This window comes from Scyliorhinus canicula, chromosome 2, assembly GCF_902713615.1.
Source record: "Scyliorhinus canicula chromosome 2, sScyCan1.1, whole genome shotgun sequence".
NCBI classification, from domain to species: Eukaryota; Metazoa; Chordata; class Chondrichthyes; order Carcharhiniformes; family Scyliorhinidae; genus Scyliorhinus; species Scyliorhinus canicula.
The window spans coordinates 278,955,611-278,967,611 of NC_052147.1; the positions used below are offsets into that span (position 1 = coordinate 278,955,611).

Consider the following 12,001-nt stretch of genomic DNA (forward strand, 5'->3'; position numbering starts at 1 on the left):
AGTAACTTCATTGAAGCCTACTTGTGACAATAAGCGATTTTCATTTTCATTTTTTCACTTTGTCCACAAGAGGGCTCGCTGGCTTTTCCCAAGCCGGTTTTCCCAATGATCCCTCTCCGGACATCTGAGTCACGGCCAACCCTGGCATTGATGGGTGACCTTCCCTTCCTTTGGGATGGCAGTGGGGACGTGATCAAGTTCTGAACGGGACTCTTCCTTAACATTTTCATCTGTTGCTTAAAGGATGGTCGGCCCTCGCTGGCCTCTCCCCCAGGGGAGAGGTGGTGACCCACAGAGGGTCTGCGTGGTGACCATTGATTGATTCTACGACCTGCCCTCGTGACCCCTTATGTGGACTGCTGTCAAACTTTGCTTCATTACGCTCTTGAAAACTGCTTTGCTAGTTCTCGCTGGATGACAGGTGCTATATAAATGCTATCAGTTGTTCATTCTGTTGCTGTAATTATTCTTCTCTTTCCTCAGCATTTGCTGGTGCAGGCGGCCCTCATACAGACCGTCCACTGCCTCCTCATCGATGCCCTCCCATCGGACCAGGGCACTCGCCAGCACGGCTACCAGTTCATGGCCACCAGCCTCTTTGCCTCTGGCATCTCCACTCTGCTGCAGACTAGCCTGGGCTGCAGGTAATCAGCTTTCCTGGAGCACATGGTTCCCACTCGCGAATTCCCATCAGTCTGATCGGTGACGTGTTTAAGATGGCAAAAGAGATTCGATAAGGTGGAAAGAGAGAAACTAGTTCCTGTGCTTTTGGGTGGGGGGGGGAGTTAATGGTTCCGGGTTTCACCTACTCTTCAGAACTGGAAAAAGTTTTGGATGGAACGGGCTATAAATAGATGCAGAGGTGGTGGGGGGATAGAACATACAGTGCAGAAGGAGGCCATTCGGCCCATCGAGTCTGCACTGACCCACTTAAGCCCTCGCTTCCACCCTATCCCCGTAACCTAATAACCCCTCTTATCCTTTTTTGGACACTAAGGGCAATTTAGCATGGCCAATCCAACTAACCTGCACATCTTTGGACTGTGGGAGGAAACCGGAGCCCCCGGAGGAAACCCACGCAGACACGGGGAGAACGTGCAGGCTCCGCACAGACAGTGACCCAGCGGGGAATCCAACCTGGGACCCTGGCGCTGTGAAGCTACAGTGCTAACCACTGTGCTATCATGCTGCCCTAAACAGGCGCCGGAATGTGGCGACTAGGGGCTTTTCACAGTAACTTCATTGAAGCCTACTCGTGACAATAAGCGATTTTCATTTTTCATTTCGATGGGAGGGGAGAACGAAAGGTACATTCCGTGGTGGGACCTAATTGTTGGTGAAGGGGGCGTTATGCATTACAGAACAGCCAAGACTATAATGAATGGGAGACCAGGCTCGAGGGGCCGAACTGCCTCCTCCTGTTCCTCGGGCGTCTGGAGAGATGTGGCTGAACAGGTTAGACAGACATACATCATGCACTTCCTAGGAAGACAGGAAGAGGAGTGCATCCGAACATACGAAATAGAAGCAGGAGTAGGCCCCTCGAGCCCTCTCCATCATTCAACAAGATCATGGCCGTTCTGATTGTAACCTCAACCCCAGGTCCCTGCCGACCCCCGATAACCTTTCACCCCTTCGATCATCAAGAATCTATCTCGATCTGCCTCAAAAATTATCAAAGAAGCTTCTTCCACTGCCTTTTGAGGAAGTAGGTTTCAGAGACTAGCCGCCCTCTGAGAGAAAAAATCCTCCTAATGTCCCTCACAATAAATGATAACGTTCGATTAGCTTTCCTAATAACTTGCTGTACCTGTGTGTTAGCCTTTTGCGATTCATGCACTGTGACACCCAGATCCCTCTGTACCTCAGAGCTGCACAATCTCTCTCACCATGCGTTGCGGCCTACTCTCTTGGCTGATAATAAACTGCCATTTTTGACTCGGCTTCTCGGGTCTCCTGAGCTTTTATGCCAGGGAACATGAGCTGATGTCACACCCTTGAGAGCTGCATCTTTGACAGTACAGTGCTTCCCCGGGGTGGCAAAGGAATCTCTGACCGGACCGTGGGCGGGATTCTCCGCCGGCTGGTTTCTCCATTATGCCGGCGCCCGGGGGTCTCCCGATGGTGTGGGGGGTGCTATGTCTTTTCGTCCAACGACACTTCGTCCACGTCTTTTGGTCCAACGTCTTTTTGTCCGCCCGTCTTTTGGTCCAACGTCACTTTGTCCAATTATCCAATTAACTCCGTATAAAACCATTCAATTGATAAAATGCAAGTACAATACAGCAAGTGAATTTAATTGCTAAAATGCAAGTAATTGATAAAATGCAAGTAAAATGCAAGTTGAAAAATGCAGTTTAAAAATCTAAAAATGCAGTTAAAAAATCGTAGATCTTGTAGAACACGCTGATTATAACGATAACTATCCTTTAACGAGTCTCGTTAAAGGAAAGAGACCGGTAATAAAAATCCTTTATTGCATAAAAAGTTAATGTGTGGAGTGGAGTGGAGTGCTACAAGTTACAAAAAGTCAAGTTACAAAAAGTCTTTGACAAAAAAATTATTAGTAAACATTTAGATTTTTTAACTGCATTTTTAGATTTTTAAACTGCATTTTTCAACTTGCATTTTACTTGCATTTTATCAATTCCTTGCATTTTAGCAATTAAATTCACTTGCTGTATCATTTTATCAATTAAATGGTTTTATACGGAGTTAATTTGTAATTGGATAATTGGACGAAGTGACGTTGGACCAAAAGACGGGCGGACAAAAAGACGCTGGACCAAAAGACGTGGACGAAGTGTCGTTGGACGAAATGACGTTGGACGAAAAGACGCGACACGGGTGTGGGGCTGCCCCACAATGGGAAACCCCATTGATCCCGGCCGCCGTAACGGAGAATCCCATCAGCCGGTCGGGGCAGAAATATGGCGCGGCGGGGCGGAGAATCCCGAACCATAGCCGGGCAGAGCAAATCATCCCAACACAGTCAGTAAACCCAGGTTGATCTGCAACAGGTTAAGTAAAGGCCTGACACATGCAGATCAAATCTGGTCCCTGGGGGCTCCATGGATGTTTCCAAATTGCTCGCTGAGTGTTGTGACACAAAGGAGGCTTTTTATTTTGTTATTGTGCGTTTGAAGAGTTGCTGATTAGAAACTGGCTGCTCCCTTGGCCATTCGACGCAGGGTGACGAGTTGAACAATGAAACTTTGTCTTCAAATGGAAACAGCATGGGTGCATTGACGTTACCCGCTTGGCGTGGGGGCAAAGGGAATTTTGGCTTCAAAGGACGACTGAAAATGTGCAGCGTAAATCAGAACTGGAGGACTGAACTGGCTCTGAATAGCAGCTCTGTCACTCTCTGCAGCCCCTCCACCCCCACCCCCCCATAGAGAACCTCTCTGCGTCTCTTTGGCCTCAGTTTGAGCCCTTGCCCAGGATCCTAGCCATGTTTAACAATAGTGATTTATTGCTCGTTGATGCATTGTTTGGTGTTCCGTGGGTTTGGATTGGATTGGATCCTGGATTTGAATGTGACGGGTTGATTTGTGCGGCTTGGCGTCTGAACCTTCTTCAGTCAAGTGTTATATCACGGACTGTACTGTCACAGGCTGTCTTTGTTCTGATGTTCAATTAATGCTCTTTACCAATGTGTAACACTGATGGTTAAATCGGCACTCTAGCTCTTAGAGGACAGAAGGAGGCCATTCAGCCCTTTGCATTGAAGCCAGCCCTAGAACCTTCTCCCTTAAGATCTTGTACTGCAGTTCAGTCATAATTAGTCGCCTGTTTGTAGTTAGTCGTTTGTCCCCCATCTCTGTCTACTTTCTCTACCCTTTTACCCTGGCCTGCAAGCTGGTTTGATGCATCCTGGGAGTTTAGTTTGATGTTTCCCCCTTCCCTTGGTGCAGTTTGGGTGGCCACGGCTACCAAAATGGGACAATCTCCAAGAGAAAGGCTTGGAATAAACCTTAGTCATAGAGTCATAGTGGTCTGCAGCACAGATGAGGCCCTTCGGCCCCCTACGTGTGCGGCGGTCAAAAACATCCACCTAACTATTCTAATCCCATTTTCCAGCACTTGGCCCATAGCCTTGTATACCTCGGCATCGCAAATGCACATCTAAATACTAATTAAATGTTATGAGGGTCTCTGCCTCCATCACCCTTTCAGGCAGCGGGTTCCGGACCCCCACCACCCTCTGGGTGAAAAATATTTCCCTCACATCCCCTCTAAACCTCCTGCCTTGGGGGGGGGGCACAGCAGCACAGTGGTTAGCACTGTTGTTTCAGGGACCTGGGTTCGATTCCCGGCTTGGGTCACTGTCTGTGCGGAGTCTGCAGGTTCTCCCCGTGTCTGCGTGGGTTTCCTCCGGGTGCTCCGGTTTCCTCACACAAGCCCCGACAGTTCGGTGAATTGGATATTCTGAATTCCCCCGAACAGGCGCCGTAGTGTGGGGACTAGGGGATTTTCCACTTCATTGCAGTGTTAATGTAAGCCTACTTGTCACTGTAATAAATATTATTAAAACAACTTTGGATTTTCTTTTATTTTACCTGCCAGTATCTTTTCATGTCCCCTTTTTGCTCCCTGAAATTCATAGAACATAGAACAGTACAGCACAGTACAGGCCCTTCGGCCCACAATGTTGTGCCGACCATTTATTCTCATCTAAGATCAACCTAACCTACACCCCTTCAAATTACTGCTGTCCATGTTCCTGTCTAAGAGTCGCTTAAATGTCCCTAATGACTCTGACTCCACCACCTCTGCTGGCAGTGCATTCCACGCACCCACCACTCTCTGTGTAAAGAACCGACCTCTGACATCTCCCCTATACCTTCCTCCAATCACCTTAAAATTATGTCCCCTCATGACAGCCATCTCTGCCCTGGGGAAAAGTCTCTGGCTATCCACTCCATCCATGCCTCTCATCACCTTGTACACCTCTACCATGTCACCTCTCTTTCTTCTTCACTCCAGTGAGAAAAGCCCTAGCTCCCTCAACCTTTCTTCACAAGACATGCCCTCCAGTCCAGGCAGCATCCTGGTAAATCTCCTCTGTACCCTTTCCAAAGCATCCACATCCTACCGATAATGAGGCGACCAGAACTGGACACAATGGGCGAAATTCTCCGACCCCACGCAGGGTCGGAGAATCGGCCGGCAGCGGCGTTAATCCCGCTCCCGCAGGGTTTTTAATTCTCTGACCGGCCAAAAACCGCGCTGTGCAAATCCCGCCGGCAGCCTCTGAAAACAGCTGGCGCCGCGGGATTTCATTATAATTTTTTTTCCACAAATCTCCGGCCCGGATGGGCCGAAGTCCCGTGGCCATGGGTCACGTCGGCGAAAATCACAGTACCTTTAAAACGGCGTCAACCATTGATGATGGTTGACGCCGTTCAGTGTCGGGGGTGGGGGGGGGGGGGTTGCGGCATCGGGGGGGGGGTTGCGGCATGGGGGGGGGTTGCGGCATCGGGGGGGGTTGCGGCATCGGGGGGGGGTGCGGCATCGGGGGGGGTTGCGGCATCGGGGGGGGGTGCGGCATCGGGGGGGGTTACGGCAATCGGGGGAGGTTGCGGCATCGGGGGGGGGTTGCGGCATCGGGGGGGGTTACGGCATCGGGGGGGGTTGCGGCATCGGGGGGGGGTTGCGGCATGGGGGGGGGTTTGGGGGCAGCGGCGTGCAGAGGAGGGGGGCTACGGATGCCCGGGGCCAAACGCACCGGTCGCCCCCCCCTCTGTACGCCGCTGCCCCCCTACCCCAACCACCCCACCTCACCCACCCCTACCTCCCTCCAACGCCCCTACCCCCCTCCCCACCACCCCTACCCCCCTCCCCACCATCCCTACCCCCCTCCAACGCCGCCCCCCCCATCTCTCGCAACGCCGCAACCCCCCACCCTCAACACCGGTACCCACACCCCGTCCCCCCCCCTCTGAAGGCCGGTACCCACACCCCCCCCTCTCTCCTCCCCCCCCCCTTCCTTCCTCCTCCCCCCTTCCTTCCTCCCTCCCCTCCTTCCTCCTCCCCCCTTCCTTCCTCCTCCCCCCCTTCCTTCCTCCGATAGTGGGGGGGGGGTGCGGCGTTGGGGGGGGGGTAGGGGTGTGAAGGGGGATAGGGGTGGTGAGGGGAGGGGGTTGGGGTAGGGGCAGCTGCGTGCAGAGGGGGGGGCGACGGTGCGTTGGCCCCGGGCATCCGTCGCCCCCCTCCTCTGCACGCCGCTGCCCCTACCCCAACCCCTCCTCACCACTCCTACCCCCTTCACCACCCCTACCCCCCTCCAACGCCGCCCCCCCCTCCAACGCCGCCCCCCCCTTTCACTCAACGCCGCAAACCCACCTCCCCACTCTCCTCTCAACTCAACGCCGCAAACCCCCCAACGCCGGTCTGTCTCTCTCCTCCTCCCCCCCCCCCAAATGCCGGGTCTGTCTCGCTCCTCCTCCCCCCCCCAAATGCCGGTCTGTCTCTCTCCTCCCCCCCCCCCCCCAAATGCCGGTCTGTCTCTCTCTCTCTCTCCCCCCCCCCCCAAATGCCGGTCTGTCTCTCTCTCTCCTCTCCCCCCCCCACAAATGGCCGGTCTGTCTCTCTCTCTCTCCCCTCTCCACCCCCCCCCCCAAAATGCCGGTCTGTCTCTCTCCTCCTCCTCCCTCCCCCCCCCCCCCCCCCCAAAATGCCGGGTCTGTCTCTCTCCTCCTCCCCCCCCCCCCCCCCAAATGCCGGTCTGTCTCTCCCCCCCCCCTCCCAAATGCCGAGTCTGTCTCTCTCCCCCCCCCCCAAATGCCGGTCTGTCTCTCTCTCGCTCCTCGTCCCCTTCCCCCCCCCCCAAATGCCGGTCTGTCTCTCTCTCTCACTCCCCCCCCCCCCCCCCCCCCAAATGCCGGTCTGTCTCTCTCCTCCTCCTCCCTCCCCCCCCCCCAAATGCCGGGTTCTGTCTCTCTCCTCCCCCCCCCCCCCCCCAAATGCCGGTCTGTCTCTCTCCTCCTCCTCTCTCCCCCCCCCCCCCCCCAAAATGCCGTCTGTCCTCTCTCCTCCTCCCCCCCCCCCCCCCCAAAACGCCGGGTCTCACCACTTCCGCAGCTGGTGAAACTGACGCGTATCGCGTCAGTCAGCTGCTGGCCCCTCCGGGAACGGAGAATAGCGGCCTAAAAGAAGGCCCCGACGCCGGAGTCATCTGCACCGATTTTTCTCGCCGGAAATCGGCGTTACGACGGTCTGCAGAGAATTTCGCCCAATATTCCAAGTGTGGTCTAACTAGTGTTTTATAAAGCTGCAGCAAAACCTCCCGGCTCTTAAACTCAATCCCCCTGTTAATGAAAACCAACACACCATACACCTTCTTAACAACCCTATCAACCTGGGTGGCAACTTTGAGGGATCTATGTGCGTGGAGCCCAAAATCCCTCTGATCCTCCACACTTCCAAGAATCCTGCCTTTAACCCTGTATTCAGCATTCAAATTCGACCTTCCAAAATTGATCACTTCACATTTACCGAGGTTGAACTCCATCTGCCACTTCTCAGCCCAGCTCTGCATCCTGTCAATGTCCTGTTGTAGCCTGCAACAGCCCTCGACACTATCTACAACTCCCCCAACCTTCGTGTCATCGGCAAACTTACTAATCCACCCTTCCACTTCCTCATCCAAGTCAGTTATAAAAACCACAAAGAGCAGAGGTCCCAGAACAGATCCCTGAGGGACACCACTGGTCACCGACCTCCAGGCGGAATACTTTTCATCCACTACCACTCGCTGTCTTCTTTCAGCCAGCCAATTCTGTATTGCTTTTTAAGTTCCCTCTTGCACATTCTATACACTTCTCGGGTTTATGCTGTTTTGAGCCCTCGATATCTGTTGTAAGCCTCCCTTTTTCTCCCGACCCAGTGCAGCACATCCCTCGATATCCAGGGCTCACTGGATTTGTTGGTCCCACCCTTTTCATGATTGGAAGAATTGGCCCTGCACTCTCCCTATTTCCTTGTTGAATGCGTCCCACTGTTCTGTCACAGATTTACCTAAAGGTATCTGCTCCCAATCCACTCTGGGCAAATCATATCTGATCTTTTTAAAGTTGGCCTTCCCCCAGTTTGGAACTTTGATCTCAGGCACGTCCTTGTCCTTTTCCATAACAATCTTGAATCTCACAGAGTTATGATCACTGTCTGTAAAATGCTCCCCCCGCTGATACTTCAACCACTTGCCCAGCTTTGTTACCGAAAATTAAGTCCCGGACCCCCTCTCTTGTCTGTCCTTCTACATACTGGCTTAAAAAGTTCTCCTGTGTGCATTTTTTAAAATTTTGATCCTTCTAAATATTTTACACTATGGCTACCCCAGTTAATGTTGGGGAAGTTGAAACCCTCCAATATCATTACCCTATTACTTTTACATTTCTCTTAAATTTGCCTCCATATCTGCTCTCCTATTCCTCTTGGGCTGTTGTGGGCCTATTGAACACTTCCAGCAATGTGATTGCTCCCATGGTTTTTAGGTTCTACCCACATGGCTTCAGTTGAAGAGCCTTCCAAAATGTCAACCCTCCTCACTGCTGTAATTGACTCCCTGATCAAAATTGTGATTTTACCTCCTTCCTATATCAAGCCTGAAGATCCTGTATCCTGGAATATTGAGCTGCCAATCCTGCCCCTCTCTCAACCATGTTTGAGTGACAGCAATTACATCATACCACCATCTTTTAATTTGTGCTCTCAATTCATCTGCCTTGTTTGTCAGACTCCTTCCATTCAATAAATACCATCCAATCTTGCCAAACCCCCTTGTGACCTCACTGGTCTAGACATTCCATGTCTTCTTGACTGACGTGGTGTCTGTTCTAATTTTGGCTGCGCGTCTATCCCTGCTGAACTTTCTCTCAGGGTCCCAGCCCCCTGCCAGGTTAGTTTAAACCCTCCCCAACAGCAGTAGCAAAGCTCCCTGCAAGGACATTGGTCTCATTTTGGTTCAGGTGCAAACCTTCTGCCTTGCACAGGTCCCAGCATCACCAAAAACAGTCCCAATGATCCAGAAACCTAAAGCCCTCCCTCCTGCACCATCTTTCCAGCCATACATTCCTAGAAATGTTTTTTTTCATAGCATTTACAGTGCAGAAGGAGGCCATTCAGCCCATCGAGTCTGCACCAGCCCTTACAAAGATCACCCTACTGAAGCCCACGTATCTACCCTATCCCCGTAACCCAGTAACCCCCACTTAACCTTTTATGACACTAAGGGCAATTTATCACGGCCAATCCACCTAACCTGCACATCTTTGGACTGTGGGAGGAAACCGGAGCACCCGGAGGAAACCCACGCAGACACGGGGAGAACGTGCAGACTCCACACAGACAGTGACCCAGCCGGGAATCGAACCTGGGACCCTGGAGCTGTGAAGCAATTGTGCTAACCACTATGTTACTGTACTGCCCTATTCAACTGGGCTCAACTCTTATTTCTCTACTCACTGGCATGTGGCACCAGAGGCAATCCAGAGATTACTACCTACTGGGTCCTGTTTTTAAATCTACTTCCTCGTTCCCCAAATTCTGCTTAGTGGACCTCACCCCTTTTTCTGCCTATATCGTTGACCAATGTGGTACCACGATATCTGTCTGTTTGCCCTCCCCATTCCGTATTCCTGCCGCCATTCAGTGCCATACCTGACCCAGGTGCCAGGGAGTCAACATACTCTCCTGGAGTCTCTTCTGCAGCAGACCCACCCATGGAGCCATGAGGTTGGCTGCCCCTGCTTTCCCCCTACACCGTCATCTCCCCCCACAGTATCTAAATGGTATATGTTAGAAAGGGGGATGGACACAGGGGGACTCCTGCACTACCTGCCTTCCTCTATTCTGCCTGGTGGTCGCCCCATGCCCTTTCCGCCTGTTCAATCCTCAGCTGCGGCATGACCACCTCACTGGACGTGCCGGTCCATGGGTTGCTCAGCACCGCAGAGGGCTGAACTCGGAGGGTAATTTCGGAAGGCGAAAATACACTACAACTGGTGTCAAGCTGACTGAGGGTAAGGTTGGGACGGATCTAGAGATGCAAATAGATTTGTGTGGGGGTGGGGGCACTCGATTTGGTGTCCAACCACTGCAGAGCGGCAACCAATAAAGTAAGTGGATCATATGTTCAACCAAGGCCTTGCCCTCGCACACGGTCAGAACAGAAGTGAAAAATCCAGCGGAAATGAGTTTAATTGTACGGTCAGTTGAGTATACTTGAGCACCGGTTTTGGTCATTGACGTCCGTTGTGTTGTATTGTTGTTTGAGTAGTTCTGGGGGTTTGATAGTTCTGAGGAACCATGCCTGATGCCAGGGAGCTCGGTAACCAGAGGACACAAGTTGATTGCACTTCAAAAATACTTTCTTTTAATTCACCAACGGGCTGTGTGCACCACTGGCTAGGCCACCATTTATTGCCAACCCTAATGCTTGCTGAGCCAACCACCTTGCTGCGGATCTGGAGTCACATGTTCTCCTTCCCTAAAGGGCATTAGTGAACCAAATGGGTTTTTATGACAATCGACAATGGTTTCATGGTCATCATCGGACTTTTAATTCCACATTTTTTTTATTGAATCCAAATTTCATCGCCTGCCGTGGTGGGACTTGAACCTGGGTCTCTGGATTGCTAGTCCAGTGACAATGCCACTGTGCCAAGGCCTCCCCAACAACTTCATTGGCTGTAAAGCACTTTGAGATGTGTGAAAGACGCTATATAAATGCAAAAATTTAATTCATTTTTGAAGAGGGCTTCAAGTTCACAACGAAAAGCTCAAAATATTGCTGCATCAGTTAGTGCATGTTTGGTTAAGAATGTTCTTTTTTCTCTTTGCTTCTTCTGATCCTTTCTAGATTACCGATCATGCAGGCTCCATCTTTTGAATATTTGATCCCGGCCGCAATTCTCGCCTCATCTCCCATGGAAACCAACAGCTCCCATTATAACGGTACGATGATGTCCTTTTGTAACACTTCATTGGAAATATTCCTTTCAATGGCCGGAGAGTTTTTTGTATGTTGGGAAATGTTAGGCTTGCCTTTCCAGCTGGACAGCAAAGGGAGGATTGGTCTATTGCATTCTAGTGGTCTACTTGCAAATGGCATTTACACGGAATCTTTCACAGTGTTATCACAACTAGACATAGACATAGAATTTACAATGCAGAAGGAGGCCATTCGGCCCATCAAGCCTGCACCAGCTCTTGGAAAGAGCACCCTTCCCAAGATCAACACCTCCACCCTATCCCCATAACCCAGTAACCCCACCCAACACTAAGGGCAATTTCAGATACTCAGGGCAATTTACCATGGCCAATCCACCTAACCCGTGCATCTTTGGACTGTGGGAGGAAACCGGAGCACCCGGAGGAAACCCACGCAGACACGGGGAGGATGTGCAGACTCCGCACAGACAGTGACCCAAGCCGGAATCGAACCTGGGACCCTGGAGCTGTGATGTGATTGTGCTATCCACACTGCTACTGTGCTGCCCACTAGGTATCGACACTGGTTGCCAAAAGCCTACACTCTGCACCAAGATCCCTGCGCCCTTTTCCCATTGGGTGATTGTGTCACATGCCCCTCCCGATGTACCATTTGCAAGTAGACCACTAGAATGCGATGTTAAAGGGGCCGGCTACTACAGAAAAAAAGAAGAACAAAGAACCGGAACAAGCCCTTCTGCCCTGCAAGCCTGCGTCGATCACATGTCCTATCTAGACCAAACGCCTGTACCCTTCTATAGCCCCTCTGTTCATGTGTCTCTCCAGATAAGTCTTAAAGGTCGCTAACAAATCTGCCTCAACCACCTCACTTGGCAGTGCATTCCAGGCCACCACCACCCTCTGTGTAAAAAACGTACCCCGCACATCTCCATTGAACCTTTCCTCCTCACCTTGAACTTGAACAACAGGCTGGATGTATTCCATCACTTTATCACTTGACCTCTGACCTCCAATTGCCCAACCCCCCCCCCCATACACTCCCAGG

General features: G+C 51.7%; 1 protein-coding gene across 1 annotated transcript in view; it reads left to right on the plus strand.

The window, feature by feature from the left end:
* Window positions 1–12,001, plus strand: part of slc23a3 (solute carrier family 23 member 3) — a 98,216-nt gene that overhangs the window by 13,355 nt on the left and 72,860 nt on the right. The window contains exons 2-3 of the mRNA XM_038790411.1: window positions 484–644; window positions 10,865–10,959. Coding sequence (XP_038646339.1) covers window positions 484–644; window positions 10,865–10,959 — 256 coding nt within the window. The remainder of the gene's footprint in view (window positions 1–483; window positions 645–10,864; window positions 10,960–12,001) is intronic.